Source organism: Oxyura jamaicensis, chromosome 3 (genome assembly GCF_011077185.1).
Source record: "Oxyura jamaicensis isolate SHBP4307 breed ruddy duck chromosome 3, BPBGC_Ojam_1.0, whole genome shotgun sequence".
NCBI classification, from domain to species: Eukaryota; Metazoa; Chordata; class Aves; order Anseriformes; family Anatidae; genus Oxyura; species Oxyura jamaicensis.
In genome coordinates this window covers 75,995,852-76,016,499 of record NC_048895.1, presented here as the reverse complement: position 1 = coordinate 76,016,499, position 20,648 = coordinate 75,995,852, and the positions used below count along the sequence as shown (strand labels likewise).

The window sequence follows — 20,648 nt, the reverse complement described above, 5'->3', positions numbered from 1 at the left end:
GTAACCTGGTGTCCCCAGCCAAAGTGGTGTCACTGCTGCTCAGGTAGGGCCCTCCCATTTGGGTGCTGGCAGAGCATCCTCTGGGAAGGCTCAAGTCATATGGAGATGCTTTTGTTCTGCTTGAAAGTGCCCGTTTACCAAGCCCTTGCCTGCAGAAGACATCTGATCAGGTTTTGTGGTGGGGGCTGAGTTTAAGAGAGGGTGAAAAGGGGCTCGTCATAGCCGGCAGGCTCTCCAAGTTCCTTCTGAAACAGCCGCTGGTTGCTGCCAGGATTTGTTTTGTTGTAATATTAATGATCACTGGGCAGCTTGAATTTCATAAACACGTCTCTTCAATTATTCAGATAAAAATAGCCAAGGTATAGCTGCAAAATGTTCGTGCTGCATTTCAGTTTGGATGTAAAAAAGGGGTTAATGACAACTTCAATTAAATGTAAGCCTACAGATAAAGAGAAGATGCAAAACATCCAGAATCTAACCTACTTCTCTGCTATACCTGTATGTAAGTCCCAGAGTTCCCCTTGCACGTCCTGATAAACAAAGCCGCTTTTGGAGGTGACTCACACCACGGGACTGCCCCAGATGATGAAGATAACTCAGTGTTCCTTGCTTTGGGGAAAAAATAAAATAAAATAAAAAAAAAAAAAAAAAAAAAGTTTGTTCATGAAACCTCCTGCTTTCTGCAGATGGAAAGGTGACAGGAGCCCTTTCTCCAGGGCAAGGTGACAGGAGCTGTGAGCAGCACATCTGACCGGTGCATCTGAAATGCTGGTCGTTTTATCATCTGGTCATTTCACAGCAGGACATTTGTCTGCAAATCAGCTCCCAGCTGCTGGCAGGCAGAGGATGGATGAGCAGGGATGGCAAAGGGAGGAGGAGAGCCAATTTCAGAGGCTGTGTCCCTGGGGCCAAGGCTGTTCTTTCGTGTCCCAGGAGCTCTGGAAATAAAGACAGATGGGAGAGACAGCGGCAGAGCCACTGACCTACTGTCTGCATCCCCTGGGAGTGAACTGATGGGCACCAGAGCAGACAGCAGGGCTGTGGTTTGTTGTGGATTTGGTTCTGGAAATAGGTGCTCGTCAAACAGCACTGCAGCCAGAAGCTTTCCCCTTACCAACAGGTAAGACACAACAAGAGAGGTGCTGCACAGCCTGCACGGGAGTGCTGTCCTGCCTAGACAGGCCATTTGAAATGTCTTCCTGTACCCACCACGAGGTCCTTCAGCCCATGTAGCTCCCTCCCTCCCCTGTCCTTTCCTGTGAGACCATCTCACCTGACTGCGGCTCCAGACACGTTGGCACCTAGGTTCACCTGGCATCTCATCCTTCCTCCGCGGGAGGAAAAAACAAGCCATCTCCGGAGCACTTTGGCAGCAGCTGTCACGGGGTGAGCTGTCCCTCATCCTCCACGTGCACTGCTCCTTAGCGGACACCTTCTGCAGGAAGCTCTGGCAGGACGTCTCCTCGTGGTGGTGTACAGAGAAAGGCTGTTCAGGGGGAGGGAGCTGGTCAACACGGGCACCTCTCTCTGGTGTTCTGAGGAAGTGTGCCACGGCTTCATTTAGAAAGATCAATATCAGGGTTTGTTGGTTTTTAACATCCCTGGGGGATCCTGTTTGGATCTGGGGGTGGGACAAGGGCAGGAAGGCAAAGCTGGGCGGTAAGCCCCAGGCTCCAGTGCCAGGGCTGCCCTTTCCACAGGGCGTTCGGGGTCAGCCTCCTGGCAGACGTGCCCCTGTGGAAGTTTCTCATATGTTCAATAGTGCTGATAATCAATGAAAGAATGGACTGAAATTCAGCATGCTGTTACTCGTTACTCAGTCTTTCACAGTTACGTATGTGGTGTGAATAAATTCTTTTCAAGTCTCATTTTTATTGTATTGTTTACTTTCATGCTTGTGTCTTCAGATTGTATGTGCTTATTCTAGTCCAGGACAATAAACACATCAAATCTTCTTCTGTATCTTCTATCATTATAAGTTTTTATAATGCAATTACTTTATTTCAAGGCAATATTAGTGTTTTAATCTCCCAAGTGTTTCAGGTTTTTTTTTTCAGTTCACCCAGCCCATGAGGACACAAGAGAGGTTTCAAATTTATTAATGGAACGCTAATGGTCTTCACAATCCTTTTAAGCGGAAAAAAAAATGTATTTTTTAGAAAAAGTGAGTATTGATTACATCACTGGAGTGACTCCATGTGGGAGTAAAAGCACGATAAAACACAGATCAAAGTGTATATCCTGAATTCCTAATGCGCTGATGTCATCAGCAGAGGTGGCTGTGCAATTAATGCACAGGTAAGCCAAGACGGGTCAGGTGATTTTACATCCTGGATGATGCCCCAGCCCTTCAGGCTAGACTAAAACATGACATCATATTGCTTCAAGAAAATGGGGCCTGAATATATCAATGCAAAAAAGTCTGCTGTTAGCTAGAATATTAAATGATTAGTTTTATCCTACAGCCTGGGGGAAAGAGGGGAAACACAGGTTGAAAGCATCATCTGAAAAGAATGTTGTTTGTATTCAAATTTATGTAAGTCCTCAGTCCAAGCAGAATTAATTGTTTTTGAAATGGTTATAAAGCAATGTCCTACGTCCCACTGGAGGGGAGCTAGGAAAAGATATGTGGTTACGATGGCAAGACATGCATCTCATAATGGGAATGTTTTTTGGTCACTTATCCCATCGTGAAGCAGGAGACAATGCAATCAAATTCACGGTAGGTTGGAAAAACAGAAAGTTATTCCGAGACAGTGCAGAAGGCAATAAACCACAAAGCCTGCTTTAGAGATGCTGAAGGATAATTGCGTACTAAATGTTGCTGCTCCCTTGCTGTGCTGTTTGGCACAGCGAGCCCTGCGCCGTGAGCCTGGGTGCTGCTCCGCTGCCAGCTCCAGCAAGGCGACCACAGGCACTCACAGCTCCGTGCCTCGGCTTGCCTGCCTGTGAAATGGGCACGCTATGCCTGCTTACTCTGAGCTGGGCACTTGTGGGCTCTACTGAAGAAAAACAGCAAGATATGGGAAGACAGCAGAGTGGAAGGCTCTGTCTCCCAGTAGTCTTCCCATGAACGAGGGAGCTGGCAGCTCCTCATGAGCAACAAGTGACCAATATTCAATTTGAAGCTAGAGAAGCCCACTTTTCCTTTCAAGGAACTCAGCAAGGACTTAGGTATTTGGTACAAGGCACCAGGAATTAATTCACAAACACGCGGCAGGCTGTGAATACGGGACCTTTTACTCCGCAATCTGATGAAGAGGCACTCTCCCAGCCATCTGTAGCTCCTCTTGCAAGGCACAGCTGAGGCTGACTGCCCTGCATACTGTTGTTTCACACTGCAGTTCCTTCCTAGAACCATGTTGCTCTTCCAGCAGTCTCTGTTCTCCCCTGTATGGTTTCGGCTGTTCAGTGCTGTCCTGCAGTCCAAGTGCTCCTGGGTTCCTCTCAAAGCACCGCAGCTATGTTACCGGCACTCACAGCGTGGCTCGTGCTCTGTCTGTCTGCCTTTTTCTCCTCCAGCCTGCTTCATCAGACCAGTTAATTTTAGAAGCTGGGCCTGTTGGCTTTTGAACCTCTAGAATGTATGCAATTATTCCTTTCAAGTATTTCTTGGAAGTATGTGGAAAAAGCTCTTTTTTGTCTCTCTATTAATTAAAGCTGAGATTTCAACATGATGAAAGAACTTCAGAAGATGTTTTCAGAAAAATATTCTCCAAGATAGTCTCTATTCTTATTTCCACTCACAGCCACTATGCTCTTCTGTTCCAGCTACCTTCTCCCTCTTCTTTTCCATTCCCTAGGGAACAGACACAGGGTGCTTGTGAAAACACATGTAAAGAAATTTTAAAGTTCTGTTAAAATGGTCAGGAAAAGTCACTTGGCCACAAGGGAACAATGAGCAATGAGGCAGAGTAATAAAGCACCGTGCAAATTTCAGGTTCTGTTTTTATTTAAAAAGGAAATTAAATGTAAATCTCTTCAAGGATCTCATATGACTCAGATTAGGCTGGAGGGCAATTAATGTTGCAATTATTATCTGAAAGCTCACTTCCACAAGGGAGGCCAAGCTTGCTAAAAGCTTACTGCCACTGGAGGGGCCATCGTGCCGCAGCCCTGGCCACGTGCTCCCACTGCCCCAGCTGGTGCTCGACAGCAGGAACATTCAGCTCAACGAACAGCAGAACCACCACTGCCCCCCCAAAAAGAGGAAGAACAACAACAACAGCAAAATCAGTGCGCTGACAACTTGGACAAGCATCAGACTCAGCAGTGCGGTGGTACTGTGTGGGCCGAGGGGGGAGAGCGGCTGACACCAGCCAGAACACAGCCTGCTCTCTCGCACCTTTTAAGCAGCTCAGCTCCTCGCTCTGATTTGGTGTGTTGCAGAAATAAAGAGCTGGGAACAGGAGAGTCAAGGGTTAACAACCAGAAATAAAACCAGAAGCTGAAAAAGAGTAAGCCCCAAAATTGACATTTTTTCCCAATCTCAAGGCAAGAATCACTCTTGCCTTATACCTAGTCCCAGGTTTCTATCTGGTGCTATAAGCCTTTATAAATTATTATTATTATTAATCCCCTACTACTGCTATTCTTGTAAGCTACGGCTCCATACTCATAAAAAACTTGCAAAAGGGAAGCCAGATATTTGCAAATTTATTTGTCTTAATTTCTGTCCACTTCAATAGCACCTATTAAATTTCCACAGCAACTAGGCCAAGAGAAGAATTAAATGCTTCCAAACAAATTTTAAGGAAAAAAGCAGCATGAATAGGTAGTACATGTTCAGTGCATAGTACTGAACTTGATTGTATTGTGTCAGGATGCACAATTATGAATAAAGAAATGATTTTATTTAACTTTTAAAATCAAGGATCTTTTTTGAAAAAAAAAAAAAAAAATGAGTAAGATATTCATGCAGTATTTGATCTCATACTAGAGTTATCTCTAGTGCAATCATTTACTTTCTAGCTTAGAAATAGGTTGCTTTAACCAGAGGGATAAAACACAGCCAGAATATAGTTAGGATTTTCCACCAGGAGAGTAAAATTGAGGAATGGGGATTAAATTTGGTTTACATGGCAAGGGTTTGGTAGTGGGGGGCGGCAGAGCTGGCCTCTGTGAGCAGAGCCCAGCAGCTGCCCCAGGTCAGATCAGAGCCAGCTCCAGACGGCTCCAAAGGGACCTGCTGCTGGCCAGAGCCAAGACAGGGAGAGAGGCAGCTTGAACCTCTGGGAGAGCAGATTTAAGAAAAACAAAACTAAACTAAGCTAAACAAACAAACAAAAGCTGCTGCACAACAGGAGCTGGGAGAGAGGAGTGAGAACCAGCCCTGCAGCCCCCCAGGTCAGTGCAGAGGAGGGCAGGAGGTGCTCCAGGCAGGCAGCAGCAGTTCCCCTGCGGCCTGTGGAGAGGCCCCTGGTGGAGCAGGCTGTCCCCCTGCAGCCCATGGGTCCCACACGGAGCAGATCTCCACGCTGCAGCCCGTGGAGGAGCCCACGTGGAGCAGGTGGATGTGGCCTGGAGGAGGCTGCGGCCCATGGAGAGCCCCCGCAGGAGCAGGCCCCGGGCCGGAGCTGCAGCCCGTGGAGAGGAGCCCACGCAGGAGCAGGGGTCTGGGGGGAGCTGCCGCCCGTGGGGGACCCGTGCTGGAGCAGTTTGCTCCTGGGGGATGGACCCCGTGGTACGGAGCCGTGTGGGAGCAGGTCTTGAAGAGCTGCTGCCTGTGGGCAGCCCCCGCAGGCTCAGTTCAGGAAGGACGGCATCCCGTGGGAGGGACCCCACGGGGAGCAGGGGCAGGGAGGGACCGTGAGGGAGCAGCGGAGGCAAAGTGTTAGGGACTGACCACAGTCCCCATTCCCCTGTGCTGCTTGGGGGAAGGAGGTGGAAGAGGGTGGAGGGAGAAGGTGTGTTTACTTTGCTTCTGTTTTCCTACTGTTGTGGTCTGCTAGGGATAGGCAATAAATTACACTACTCTCCCTTATGCTGAGTCTGTTTTGTCTGTGATGGTAATTGGTGAGCCATCTCCCTGTCCTTATCCCAACCCACAAGCCTTTTTTCATCATGTTTTCTCCCCCTGATCTTTTGAGGTGGGGTGAGAGAGGGGCATGTCGGACCTGAGCTGCCCCTCCTGGTGAAACCACCACAAGGATGGGACACACGGGGACATCTGGAGAGATGCCATGGGTACAGGGACCCGTTCAAGCAGCCCACACTACCCACTGAGCTCTCCTACGTTTACAGGGCTCCTACAATGCCTGTGCTAAGGTTTTCGTCAAGAACAGGAGGACCCATGGACAATCAGGCCCACGTGCCTGTTGCTTAAATGCCAGCCATTGTTAATTAGGTGCATGAGCTCTTCTGTGAGCCTGGGCAGAGAACCCAAGCAGCATCAAGGGCTTTTTGTGCTAGATGCAATAGAAATACCAGTCAAAACAAACAAAGCCAGTTCCTTCCCCAGGCAGCTCACAGCTTAATCATAAATACAAGTAAGCAACAAGCAAGGACGGGAAAGCCAGGATAACAGCTGCTTATGTAAATATTTGGATTTAAGACTTTTAAAGCAAGATAGAAGCAGCTGCTCTACCCCAGTTTTCACTACTTTAATCATATTTTACCTGATTGGTTTCAAAGCATGCAGGCAAGTGGGTTACTGTCCCCCTCAGGGAATGTTTCCAGTGGGCTCCTGCAGGAATCTGTCCAGGTCTCAGTGCTTTTCAGATATTATTTCAATTCACTGTTGATGAGATTTGAAATTCGTATAGACTGAAGTTGGTTACGTGGCGTGGGGAGCTCAAACCACAGAGTTTAAAATGCCTAAACACAGGGCTAGGAACAAAGCCTGCTAGTTATCTGCTGTGGCTTCACGTTTTTCCCTGTGTCGCTCGTCTCCCAAACGCTATGCCCTACTTTGCACACGTGACCAAGGGAGCAAAGACCCCCATGCGAAACAATAAGGTCAGGCAGAAGCAGAATGAGGGAGTTACTCCTGCAGACAGCTCACGTACTGCATCTATCTCCACTGTCATGCTGCAAAAAGGAAGAGCAAAAACTGGAATGGATTCAGGTGCTTACTACAAATTCAGAAACTTACACCGTGGCAGTATTAGCTGTAGAGATAATTTTGAATAAATAGATTGAGATTAAGGGATGACTTGACTCAAAACTACACCAGCTGCATTTACAAAAAAAAAAAAAAAAAAAAAAAAAAAAAAAAAAAAAAAAAAAAAAGGGATGGCTGACAGCAGAGGTCCTTAACCCCCCCAAAAACGAAGATGTTAGGACATCACTGGCTGGAATCTGAGCTTAAACCATTTCAACTGATGAACTTTCAGAAAGCCAAACTATTGCCCAGGTATTACAAAACAAAATTTACTGTCATAGAAATGTTCACACTAGAGAATCCTTTTCAGTATTAGTATATACGAATGCTATTATTTACATTATCAATGAATTACATTCTTTGGTCCAAACAAAATCAGATCCATCATGAAACATTGACTTCAAGGTATCACGCAGTACAACAGCAATAATGCAAATGTGTTATTTAGCCCACCAAGCCTCTATCACAGTCGAAATGCCCAAGTAACAGAAAAAAGCTTAGTTTTCATCCCTGCAAACTGAAAGTTAGAAAAGCACAGACAGCCCACCTCTCTACCTGCATACAAGCTGAGAGAGAGAGAGAAGGAAAGAGATACAACCGTAAACACACACAACACATTTTATTTAGAAAGTCCTGTTTCAGAGCAGATGAACACTTTCCCTTACCCTGGCACCAGGGGTTAACATCTGACTAGGTACAGCATTGCAATTCTGGGACAGACTGCTAACGTGCCATTTTTCTAGCATAAAGCTCTGGTTGCTCAGTGAAGTTTCATTTGCAGCTTTGCTTCCTTTTATTCAGGTAGAAGAAGGCTGAAACAACAGGCACAGACGAAATACCTTGATGGTGGTAAGACTTCTGACGACAGAGGCATTCTGGGCTAGGAGATTCTTCTTCCACCGCAGTCAGTTCACATCAACTGCAGAAATAACACGACCTGACAGAAAAGGTTTGCTGCTCTTTCCCCCCCCCCCCCAAGGAGCATGCATAATATGAAAACGAGTGGTGTTTGTTTTTTAAAGTGTTTTGTATATTTTAACTGACTCAGTTGTGTAACAGATATATATAAAGCATTTCAGTTCTCATACACTGTGTTTTCAGACTCGCTCCACACTTAAGCTATCGTTCTCTGGAGATCTGGGTTTTCCTCAGATCACACATAAACACCATCACACATAATAGCTTAGAGGGAAGCTCTTGACAGATTAATTTGAAACTACCTTCTCATAAAAATACTTATTCTTCAAAAGCTTTGCTCATTTCAATCTTAAACGATTCCTGAGACAATGGGCACTTGTTTTTTTCTGAGACTGCCCGAAAATATTTGGCCAAAATAGCGTCAGCATTATTAATGCAAACAGCAAGCTTGTTGTTACAAAAGGCTTTATTATGTCCATCTGGGTAAAACCTTTTCTGTTCCTGGGGCAGTCCATCAGCACGCATCTCAGACGGTCACACGCTGGTGCCAGCTGTGGCTGAGCGCTGCTCGCTTTCCATCTCTGACAGAGGCTCTGTTGGGCTTGTCTGTCCCTCAGCACCAGATTTCACAGCGTGCATCGCATAGTTAATGCTCGTGCTTTCCATCCAGCTCCACGACCCCGTGAGGGGGTTGTACAACATCCCGTTCACAGCCTGGACTGAGAAGCCATCTAGAAAAGTAAGAAGGCATTCAGCAACTGTGTTTTCAAATATTCTAGGTCACTGCCACATCGAGCACTTTAGAATGGCAAGTCTGAAATTCTTCCACTGAGCTTCCACTGAAGTGCTTCACCAGCTTGTTTTTGTCAGGTACCACCAGAAGCAATGACAACAGCATCACCACTGGCAGTGATGGTGACAGCTGGTCCTTGGTTTTGGTGGCAGCAGCAGGGGCCCTGTGCCCGGCCACCACTACCATGCTACATGGTGAGCCACTGCAGAGCGGCCTGCTAGGACCCCCAGCTTCCCACCACCACGTTGCGGTGAACAGTAACGTTTTCTGTGGGCAGACACATCCTTCAGATCGACACCACATACTTCAAAATCAGAATGTGTGCAGGTCTTTGGAAGGGTTTTGCAGATTCCCTTTAGAATGGGAAATACAGGAAAGGCAGAAGAACACAATCAAGGACTCAACACAAGCAGAGGGATTTAGCACTCCCTGCTGAGCAGCTCTCAGCTCACTGCATGACTGTGCTGCGTCCCAGTGGGATGCATGAGACAAGGCAGAAAACAAACACCCTATCAAAACAAATCACTCCACTGCACCTGCTTCTCCTTCTGAAGAGAGAATGGAAAGAACCACCAGCATGTGAACAGGTATTAGTCACGATCCTTACTGAGAGAATAACTCAGCTCATACTCCAGGTTCTTTACAGAGAATTAAAGCAAAGTGAAATATTGGGACAGAGGTTTTTAAAACAACTGCAGAGGAGGAAGGCAATGAGCAAACTCTTCCAGCTCAGTGCTTTGTCTATTTTAAAAGCAATCAAACCACAGAAATTCAATTATTTGTTCAAATCAGCATGGTACAGTTTGTCAACAACTAATGAATTTGTGGTAGGTTTCATCTTCACATTCTTAAAGAAATCTTTAAGAATTTTTAAGATAGTAAAATCAAGAACATGGAGCAGCAACCAAAAATACCTCCTCTCAACAGGGAGATGACAAACAAAGCAGTGGCTGTAGAGCAGCTCTGGAGTGCCAATACCGTTACTTTCTGAAGCCAGACCTGGATGAAGCACTTCAGGGCACACATCCTGCCATCAGGACAGGATGAAAAACCTTGCTTGGCGTTTTCCCTTTGGCTATCAAACAGCAGGGCAGCTGTAATGGTGACTTTGTTTGAGTATTCTCTGCATTTGTAAGACTCCGTTTCGTTTATTCACTTTATGCAAAAGCCAGCAAGCAGCAGTGCCTTTAAACCAGAAATGATACTTCACGTAAGTCCGCAATTCACGCAGGACAAGCTGTGTGTTGTTGGTAGTGATCACCCCACCTAGCTCACCCCCTCGCCACTTCTCCAGTGAGCACTTGAGCCTCTCTCTGTGATCCCATCACCTGGCCTGGTACTTACGTGCTTCCAGGAGGCGCTGCAGCTCTTCAGGGGGAACAAACTTCTCCCACTCGTGCGTTCCTTCTGGTACGATGCCTACTATTTTCTCTGCGACCACAATTCCCAGGATATAGGACAACTGTGTTTTATTGATCGTAGTAATGAATAAAGAACCTTCAGGCTAATTAAAATATTAAAATGTTCAGTTAGAAGAATATTCAATTGAAAACATAAAAGACATTACTTGTCTATCTACAGGTCTATACACTGCTAGAGTAAGAACTAATTTCATCCCAGGACAGGTATTTACAAGCATACAAATACGATTAAAAAGTCAGAATATAATCTTCTAAGAGCGTCACTTGGTAGTCCTCATCAAGTTAACACAACCAAAGTTTTGGATGGTCTGAAAACCATTTCCTTGCCCAAAAAAAACACCTAACAAAGTCACTTATAATATTGCCCAGGAAATTAATAAAAGAAAGGTGTAAGGTCTCTACAATACCTATTATAAAAAGTTTTTTTGTTTGTTTGTTTTTATTAACACTACCATGTTTCCTCTTACCTAGATGAAATCAGATGCATTCAGATTTATTACGGTCTTGATGCAAAGCAACATTTCAACACTAGGCAATGTCACTAACACTTTTTAAGGCAGAGCTGAGGAAATAAATTTCCTCCCACTTCATGTTCCCAAAGTTGGGAAGATGTACTTGCATTATCGAGGAGAACGGGAGGCACCTACAGAGTATGATTCAGATCTCAAGCACTTCAGGGTGAATGAATGCAGATGTCGGTGTTTTCACATAGCTTCAAGTCAAAGCCTTGATAATAAAAGAGAATAAATATTCCCAATAATGAAAGCAAGAACTCTCTTACCTTTAACACCTGGGAGCAACACTTGATAAACATTTCAAGGTCAGCCACATGCTCCACTACTTCTGAAGCTACAATTACATCAAACGTTTCCATAGACTCTTCCACAATCTCCTCCAGTGAACTGGACTTGTACTGTATTCTCTTGGCCAGAACTGGATCAAATGACTTGTGCTGATCTGCTGTTCTAATGTTGTCCTCCAGAGGATCAATTCCGGTAACTGAAGCTCCCAGTCTACCTAGAGGCTAATAATACAGAGTAGAATTTATTCTCTGCGCGAAAACAATTTACTTAAAGGTGTCAGCAACTCTGCCATGTACACAGACGACGCAGAGAACATCTGTCTGGGAACAAGACAAACAACAATAAATGATGAATGCTGATCCAGCAGTTTTGTTTTAAATGTTTATAACAGGGGAAAAAACCACAAATTTAGTGCCTGGGGGGAGGATAATTTTCTCAAGCACAGAACTATATACTGGAATATATACATTTAAATCGTTCTTCAGAATAAACTGTTCTGAATCTATTTTGTTGCACCAAATAAAGATTTCCTCCACTATTACCTGCAGACACAGGAAAGACAAAGAGGAAAAATCAACATAGTATTCAAAGGGGAGAAAACAATGCCAAATTTAATTACTGTCATTACTTTCTTTAACATCCACCTGTAATAGTAAATCCTCATATCTTTTTAATGGTTACTTAATGCGTGATTATCTCTGGGACTTTCTCACTGCTGAGAACTAAACACTGGTGTTTGCTAGGATAGCATCACGCTTGGCTGTCACTCAAGTTTCTCCAGTGTCTTCTTACTCACAGGTTAACACCTCAGTCATCACCTCTTCTGAAACTGAAACAGGCTGCAGAACATGACCACATGTATGTTATTCCAACCTGAAATTCACCGGTCCTTCAGCCTGAGAAGGCCACGCAGCAGATCAGTTTTGCCAGCCTTGTCAGAGAGCAGACTGTCAAAAGACCGCAGCATTTTGCTCAGAATGTATTAGGGAAAAGAAAAAGGGAAAAAAAAAAAAAAAAAGAGAGAGATTCAGGCCCCTTTGCAACACTTCATTTCAGATGCCGATGAAGTTCCCAGAATAACTCAGCCAGATCTGTCATGCTAAATTTACGAACTACCCAAAGTCTACTGACAGGATACAGCCACTGCAAATAGTTACTTCTCAATCCTGAGTTTCTGCAGACTGCTCAGGAGTCTGTGCTGTTTGTAGAATGCTTCAGAACATTTGGCAACTAAACTATCATGAAAGAGAAAGCCCCTCCTCTGAGGATTAGACATCAAACAGCATAAGAGTTAAACAACTAAGAACTTCATAGGCTTTTTAACAAGAGAAATAGAGCGCCCTGTTTCTTACCTCACTTAGCAGTCCACCACCACAGCCGACATCGAGAATCTTTATTCCAGAAAGCGGGCTTCCCAGATGGTAATTGCTACTCATGTTCAACAGAGTATCTCTGAAGGAAAAGGGATGTGATTAAGGCCAAACATACGAGGTGGTTTAATAGATGTAATATGGAGTTACCTTAAGTATTGGTAATTGTTATTCTCAGTGTTTTTTGAGGTTGCACAGAGTACCTGTAAAACATCTGTCTTCAGAACCATACCTAATAAATGGCACTCTAATGTCATTCATAGAATGAAGGGCTGAATAGTCTCCTTCTTCATCCCACCACTTATGTGCGAGGAGCTGGAATTTTTTCATCTCCTTTGGATCCACTGATGAGTGTGAGGTGCTGAAAAGTCTCTTTGTGCTGAGCCTAAATAATGAAAGCTGAGTATCATGAAATTAATACCTGAAATATAATGGGAAAAAACAAACCCTGCGTAATCGGACAATAATAATAATAATAAAAAAAACTCATGGTCCTTTAGAGACTCATTACACTTGATTAAAAGCAAACATCTTCTGCACTATACGTATAATGTATCTTCCAAAACAGATGGCCGCATACCTGCAACTTTTAAATTAGCAATTTGTAAAACAAAAATAGGCTTCAACAAAAACACTTTGTGTTGTGTAAAAATTACTTCAAGCAACACAGTCACAAAGTAAAACTAAATTATTATTGAAGAGAATAGTCCTTGCCATGTAAAGTTATTTTAGTTACACTACTTACATGCTGCTTTTTATTTCAGTCAGAGGCACGGGCGGAGTGCTACTGGGTTCCAGCTGTACTTTGCGACTGTACTTCTGTGGAGTAGCCCTTGGGCCCATCCGAAAAGACAGATCACCATGGTCACCTACATAAATAAAAGAATGACAACTGGATGGGAAACATCTGCCCTGAGAGCTCCCAGGCACAGAAATCCGGTTCATCAGTGCTGCGCTAAGAACTCTCACACATGGCACTCATCGCTATGCAGTTTAAATATCTACTGATGATATTTGTATTAGGAAAAAGGAAGCCAGTGGTTCACTTGAAGTCATGACGACTGCTTTATGGGTTTTATCTAGATATTAACCGTGCAGGCCCTCAGGCTCTCGCTCACGGCACTGCTGGCGGCGTGCAGGGGCATTGCCCGGGGCAGCACGCGCTGCTTCACCGCCCCCGGTCTCCAACTGCGCACGGTGGCATTTTGCAGACGAACTTTCCACGCAGCTGAAATGTTCCACGCTCGGCGAGGATTTCACATTTACCCTGCCCACGTCGTGTCTACACACACACAGACACACACCCCTACACAGAGCAGGGCTCCAGTTCCTGGTTCGCTGTCTATTAGCGCAAGGCACTGGCGTGGAAACCCACGTAAACCCCCAAGGGCCCGCTCTCAGAGCCCTTCCCCAGACCTGCGCTGCCAGCACAGGCCAGCTTCGCCCTCACACGCCCTCCACAGCCGCCCCCAGCCCCGGCCGCACACCCCGAGCGCCCCCCGGGGGTCCCGGGTCCCGCCGCGGCCCCCCCGCCGCTCACCGCCCACGGCCGCCTCCCGCCGGCCCCTCAGGGCGCGGGCGATGGCTCGGAGCGGGCCGCTGCCGCCCCGTACGGCCCGGGGGCCGCCCCATATGGCCCCTGCGCCTCCCCACACGGCCCCTGCGCCTCCCCACACGGCCCCGGTGCCTCCCCACATCGCTGCCGCCGCCCGGGCACCGCGCCGGGGCCCGCCCCGCTCCCCGCTCCCCGCGTCCGGCGGCAACGGAGGCGGCGCGGCGGCGTTCCGCGGCCCGCCCGGTCCCGTCCTCCCCCCGGTCCCTTGTTAAAAGCCGCCTGCCCCTGCATGGGGCCGCTCCTGGAGGTTATTAATAAGTTATTTAAAACGTTGTTGATGAACTTTTAAAGCTGTTGGGTTTTCGTTTTAGTGTAAGGTTGAGGAAAAACAAGTTGGTGAGAAACGCCTGCGGACATGTGAGGGAAATGGCAGCGAGGAAAAGCTCCAGGGCTGGTGGGAGCTCCGTGTCTGTCATAAAGTCACAGAAAATGACAAACGAAGCAATTTCAGCTGCTTCTTCCCGTGTCCTCCCCCCAAAACGCCTTATGGAATTAAATCAAAGGGGCACGGCCACAAGCACCCGCCTGAGGCTGTCTCCAGAGGCACGGCCACGTCGCCACAGTGGGCAATGGGGCCTCTCCCCTTGGCCTCCCGCCACGCATGGCCGTGGCTGCACCTGGAAAACGGAGGCAGCGATTTTACTCACACGTATGCCCCCTTTCCACTGTGTGCAGGGGTGATCTGAGCTCATCTTGGGCTGGGAAAACACTCCTCTAGCAGAGGGTGGCTGATAACTGTGATCAGGTAGCCGTCGCCTTCTGGGGGAACGTTTCGGTCTCAAGACCCACCAAGGCTGGCGTGGTCACTGCCCTGTGAGAGCTGGCCGCTCCAGCAAGGGCAGGAGCTGCTACAGGGGCAATGAGAGGACAGTCCCTTCCTCAAGCACCACCAAGATGCTGAGTTACCTGCAGGGTTGGGTTGAGGGGTTTGAACCCATAAAACCCTGTAAGCAACTCCAGCCGTTCAGTGCTGACAAGTCAAGGCAGCTCTTCCCCTTGGCTGGCTGCAGCAGGGAGCTAGTTTAACACTCCTAGGTGGTAAAGAACCAAGCCACATTTAACCAAGGAGAGGACAGTTTCCTGTCGCTTTATGGAGCTATGGGTTGGAGCAGTAAGCCTGCCAAGCAGGCATCCCCAGGCGTTCCCAGCCTCGACGCGATGCACTCCGCCCTGTGCTTGCTGCCGGTCTGTTCCACCAGCCCTTGCTGCAATGTGCGCTGATGGAGATCGGCACCTTTACAGATCTGCTGCCATACTTCATCTGGTAGTCAATTGTTTTTTTTGAAGAAGATAAAAGCTAAATAAGGCCTAATGAAAAGTCTCAAACAAGTTTGTCGCTGCTGTGACTGAATACATGGCAAACGTGCTCTGTGTGCATCTGTACAGCTTCTCTACTCGCCTGCTTTCCACCCGGCATGGCTCTCAACACGGTGGATTTCAGTGCTATTAGTAACACCTCAGAGCTACTGAAGAGCTGGAGCTCAGAGAAAGAAATCCTGTATGCTAAAAAGCTTCCTTAAAGCACAAAACTAAGCCTTCCTACAGCCTGTGCTTATGTATATTCCTTAAGCAAATTAATTGACAATTTTTCATTTATTTAGCAGAGCAAAGGCACGATCTGGAACAAGAGAGTCAATATGTTGCCATTGCTTTTTATATTTAAAGAAAGAATAGTAACAAGTAAATAAAAACACACACACTGGAATATATTTTACTTAACAGGATAAGCTAGTTTTAAACTAGAGGTAGCTATTCCATTACTAAATGCAAATTTTAAGATAACAGCATTTAAAAGCCACAGCCCAGGCTTACTCCTGCCTGAAGTAGGCAGGCCCTCAAAGACACAAACCAAGAATCATGCCGTAAGTCAAAAAGTTTGTAGTTGCTCAACCTTTAGACTGTTTTACTTTGCTATTGTTGGCCTATCCACAGCAGGAGCCTGTTCGTGTTATTAGATTACAAAACAGGTACCTTTGGGTATATATTGACAATGTTTTTTATTGTATTTGTCTTCAAAGCAATATTTGCATGGAAACCAGTTTTTTCACTTGATCCGGTACCATCCCTTATTTATAAACAAAAAAATTAAAGGGAACTCCCTTTGAGTTGCTGCATTACAGTTATAGTTGTGTGTCTTGCTCCCCTACATTGCACGAGTATCAAAATAACTTTTAAATTTTTATTTAAAAATGTAGAAGAATAGAGTAAAAAAACAGTTCAAACTTTTCCAAAATGACACATTCCCATTTTTGTAGCACGTATTTACACATTTTAATTTAAAATCACTTCAAAGGTACGGAATTACGATTGGATGTTATTTTAACCTTTACACTCGAAAAAACACTCATAAGGGAGTCACTAAAACATGAAAAAGCCTCATGTATGTGAAGCTGACGTCGTACCAACGTATTTTTAATTACTGGTGTGCTGAGTAAGCTGCTTAGTAAAATTTCTGAAACAGTTAAGTACAGAGATCGTATGCTCTTTTTATTGGCATACAGTCACTATCCATATAAGTGCATTTGTGTCAGAAAAAATAATGTCCATATTTACAGGAAGTGACAGAAGTCCAGTTGTTGGCAGAGTATATAAAGCTCTTCATACAATCTTTTTTTATTGGTAGACAGATAATATAAAAACTGAACTGAAAATCAAATTCAATGCACATTGGAAACTGTATTCCTCAATAGCCTTTCTTAAAATTAGTTTTATTTCCCTTCTCTCTCTCAAAAACAAAGTCCTTCTGAGATATTTGAGCTGCTATGCCACCTATACTATTCAAGAAATCCTCACTTTTACCGAAAGCCAATCGTGTACTGAGACTGGATCAATATATCATTACTTATATCTGTATAAATGCCACTAAAAGTAGTGTGTTGACAATTTATGCCTTATTTTGCTATTAGGTAGGACTGCTTATTCTACTCTATTATAAAAGTACTCCGTTTGGGATGTATGCTATTTGTAACTGAATTAACTAATTATCTGTAAGTGTTTTAATAAACATGCATGTAATTCAACAGCCGTTAACTTGCTCAATAAATGTAGAGATAAAATGTCATTTTTCCAGTGAAGCAGTTTACTTCTGTGTCTAATTATGAAAGAAAATACATTGGCAAAAATGCTACATAGCTGAATTCTACTTTTAGTTAAATGGATTAATCTGTTCAAGACAACGTGCTTTGTAAGTTGCCTTTACTGGTTTATTTTTTTTCTTAGAAGATACAGCCATCAAAGAGATCTCACTTTGATGTTAAGCCTTTTATCTTTTTCACAACTGGTATCATACCAGACCTTTTAGGCATAGGTCTCCAATCTTCCCCCAGAATTAACGTTCATTCTTCTGTAACAGTCAGTGGCCTAGGGTTGCAGGGCTTTTTGTTTTGTTTTTGTTACTAATTACAGTAGTTCATTTCCTGAAGGAGGAGGTAATCAGTGATTTCATTCACTTTATAGTGATATAAAAAACATTAAAAAATAAATAAGTTGCTGTCTAGCCAATGTATTAGCTTTATAGGAACCACAATTCTCATAACACTAGCAAAAATAATCAGATTTCATGTTTACTAAACATTTAAAGCATATGCTAATATGTAAAATCTATCTATTGTCAGTTTTCTAATGTGTATGGAGTGCCATTTAGGAATGTATTCCATAAAACATCTAAAATACTGAGTCTTGTTCCTGTAATATCCCTAAATGTCCACAAAGTTTTCTCTGAAAACTGGGTGAGGAATATAGTTCCAGAGCTCAACACTGTCACACAAGATCGATCAGTTAGTTGCACATATTCCTACTGGGATTCAGTCTGTTTATGTATAGCTTGGATTACAGTGACCCATATTTTACACACAAAGCATATGTTACTTGATAGTCCAAAAAAAAAAATAATTTTAAAATCTGTTACACATCTAAAGAAAAGAGATGACTATTTTCTGTTCTTCCACACCCCCCACCCAACAGATTAATCTCATCAACTCCACAGATAACATACTTGGACAAATTTAAATCTTTTTTTTCAAGAACTTTAAAAATTTGTTATACTAAAAAAGCTGCCTTTTTTCTTTTTTCTTTTTTTTCTCAAGTACTTCCTACATTTTAACACAAAATACAGGTGCAAGAATTTTAAACAAAAATGAACTAAAGAGCTTTATTGACATCACAGTACATTCAATAGTAATTTTAAGAACATTACAGCTGAAAGAGAATGGCATATTTTATATTCTTATTAAGCACTACCGTTCTTGAAAAAATGTAATACAAAGAAATCCTATTAGGTATTTAATTCTGAGCAGCATTTGGAAAAAAATACACCTATTTACAGATAAAAAAAGGATTCTGGTTTCACCTACATAGCCACAATGTGCCTCTATAATGAGACAAGCCTTTTATAACTCATGGAATTTTTAAATGTCATAGCACTGGTGCCAGAAATTCCTCAGCGTTTACGACGAGGAGGAGTTGTTGATCTGAAAAATAAAGGAAAAAGGGGGAAAAGTTAATTGGAAAAAAATACAAAACCCCCAAACCCACACACACGTCAGGCTTAATAATTAATAGTTTTAAAAGATTTTCCAAAGTTACTTTTGCCTAAAAAAATTAATAAATACCATACGTTATTTAAAAAGTTCATATGTCGTACACATGAAGACGAATAGAAAAAAAAAAAAAGTCAGACAAAATACTTAAAAAGTATACTACCTTGATCGTGACTTAGACTTGTGTTTGCGGCTTGCCTTCTTACCAGACCTTTGAGATTTCTCCATGGAGCATGATCGAATATGCTTCGATTTCTTAGCCTTCTTTTCTTTACTGCTTCCTGGTGATTCAGAACTACTCCTTGCACTAGATTCAGAGCCTGACCGTTTTTTGCTATCTTTGGTAGAAATTTTTTTGCTGTCTTGTCTGGAATCCTGTCTGAATATTTTCACAGTTATTGAATCACTGCGAGAGAAAGTTCTTTCACTGTCTCTTTTTCTCTTTAATCTATTGTCGTCATGATTGCCAGCCTTGCTTTCTTTTTCCTCCTTTTTTGGTTTATCTTTTCTTTTTTCCTGATCTCGCTCCCTTTCTCTGTTCTTTTTTCTGTCTTTATCTACTGTTCCACCCTGCTCTTTCTTCCTCTCTTGATCTTTACCATCACTTTTATGTTTATGCCTATTTCCAGGAGGACTTCTACGCTGGTCTTCAGCTTTGCGTCTATCCCTACTTCGGCTGCGACTAGCACGGCTAGCTCGTCTGTCTCTCGAACGGCTACTACTCCTACGTCTATCCCAACTTCTCTCTTGAGAAGGGCTCTGAATTCTTCGTCTCTCCCCTCTTTCAGCACTCCGATTTCTACTAGATCTTCTCCTTTCTCTTATTTTCTCCCTGCTTCTACTCCTCTCTCTCCTATTTCTGTGAGAATAACTCCTGCTTCTACTGCGCCTAACTTTATGCGAAGGCGTTCTACTGCGACTGTGCCTCTTCTTCCTTTTAGGAGAGGAAGAACGTGAAGAACTGCGACTACTACCTGAGCTAGTGCTATATGATGAACTAGATACAGTGCTGCTACTGCTACTGCTTCTGCTATTGCTGCTAGTGCTACCACTACTAGAGCTTCTTGATCTACTCCTCCCTGCCCTCTCTTTTTCTTTACCCTCTTTTTTGGGTTCTGTATCAGGGGCTATTGCATTTGGAGATCGTTTCTTTTCGTGAACCATATCAGCTTCAATTTCTTTTGCCTCCTGTGATGTTGAAATACTGTTTTGATCTTTGTTGATAAATTCATTCATATCTTTTGAAACTTTGTCAATTTGTAGCCTTTCTTCTGAAAAAGAAATATACAAAAGAAAAGTGTAAGTTATTTAGAGTAATATGAAATTTTCCACACTGTTCTTTTTGCCAAAAACAAGATTTCCAAGCACCTTAACATAATACTTTTAATACAGGGTCTGCCAAACAAACTACCAAACTACGTACCAAACAACTTGCTCTTTTATTTATTTATTTATAAATGTAATTATGGAAAAGTTGCTGGTCGAGCAAACCTGACACTTTTAGAAGTGTTTGATGTCAATTCATGTTGCAGTGACTGAAGACAAAGGTCTCAAATGAATACTGTGAGCAAAAAAATCTCCCAAATTCATTTATACACCCCTTTTTTTTTCCTCCTGCAACCATTCTACATACCAGAATCTCCCTTTCTCGTTCTTTTAATACCCCTCTAGCTATACCTGTGCTTCCTTCCTTCTAGCCCTGTTCATGTGTGTTTGAGTGACCACTGCCAGGTCTGAAGAAAGTATTTCCCCAAAATGCATGTGTTACCCCTGAACCTCAGAACAATGGTTGCTGTAGCTACCTGTACAACTTGTAGACCACGTAATCCAAAAAAATCTTAGAGAAAGTACCCTTTCCTGCAGTGACACATGCTTTCTTTTTGAAGCAAAAAAGTCAGTTTATGGTTTTATCAAGGAAAGTTAGATTATTTCTAAATGCTAACTAGTGCAAGAAATTTATATTTTTACTTGTTCCTTTTTTCTTGAATTTTTGTAGCCCAGGAGTTCTAAGGAAGGGAGGAACAGCATAAAAAGGAGACTTGTAAACAATTTGGAAAACAAAACAAAACAAAACAAAAAACCAAACAA

General features: G+C 43.7%; 2 protein-coding genes and 1 long non-coding RNA gene across 6 annotated transcripts in view; 1 reads left to right on the top strand and 2 right to left on the bottom strand.

Annotated features, from left to right (window-relative positions):
- Positions 1-6,342: 6,342 nt before the first annotated feature.
- Positions 6,343-7,189, top strand: LOC118163416. Its single transcript, XR_004749034.1, has 2 exons — positions 6,343-6,648; positions 6,793-7,189. It is a non-coding gene; the product is annotated as an uncharacterized LOC118163416 (long non-coding RNA).
- Positions 7,190-7,890: 701 nt separating this feature from the next.
- PNISR (PNN interacting serine and arginine rich protein) overlaps positions 7,891-20,648 on the bottom strand; it is a 35,902-nt gene continuing 23,144 nt past the window's right edge. For 2 of the 3 annotated variants that reach the window (XM_035319966.1, XM_035319967.1), the window contains exons 11-12: positions 18,724-19,831; positions 16,489-18,491 (exon numbers count right to left, since the gene is read on the bottom strand). In XM_035319966.1, the coding sequence (XP_035175857.1) occupies positions 18,461-18,491; positions 18,724-19,831 (1,139 nt within the window). In that variant the 3' untranslated portion in view covers positions 16,489-18,460. Of the gene's footprint in view, positions 8,060-16,488; positions 18,492-18,723; positions 19,832-20,648 lie in introns of those variants that run through there. The other variant, XM_035319968.1, reaches the window with a different exon arrangement.
- COQ3 (coenzyme Q3, methyltransferase) lies at positions 8,072-14,146 on the bottom strand. Of its 2 annotated transcripts, XM_035319970.1 has the most exons (8): positions 14,081-14,146; positions 13,948-14,038; positions 13,153-13,276; positions 12,640-12,792; positions 12,390-12,489; positions 11,016-11,258; positions 10,158-10,317; positions 8,072-8,751 (listed from the first exon to the last, which is right to left on the bottom strand). In XM_035319970.1, the coding sequence occupies exons 1-8, from the start codon at positions 14,102-14,104 to the stop codon at positions 8,555-8,557; spliced, it is 1,092 nt and encodes a 363-aa protein (XP_035175861.1). In that variant the 5' UTR covers positions 14,105-14,146; the 3' UTR covers positions 8,072-8,554. The 2 variants fall into 2 exon arrangements, with proteins under 2 accessions (XP_035175861.1, XP_035175860.1); XM_035319969.1 differs by having other exon boundaries at positions 13,948-14,119.

Excerpts from the sequence above, each read along its gene's own strand:
- COQ3 (XM_035319969.1), bottom strand. The coding sequence starts at position 14,104 with ATGTGGGGAGGCACCGGGGCCGTGTGGGGAGGCGCAGGGGCCGTGTGG. Across the intron at positions 12,490-12,639 it reads ATTAGAGTGCCATTTATTAG|AGATACTCTGTTGAACATGA; the intron begins GTATGGTTCTGA and ends CTTTTCCTTCAG. Across the intron at positions 10,318-11,015 it reads GTTGCTCCCAGGTGTTAAAG|CCTGAAGGTTCTTTATTCAT; the intron begins GTAAGAGAGTTC and ends TATTTTAATTAG.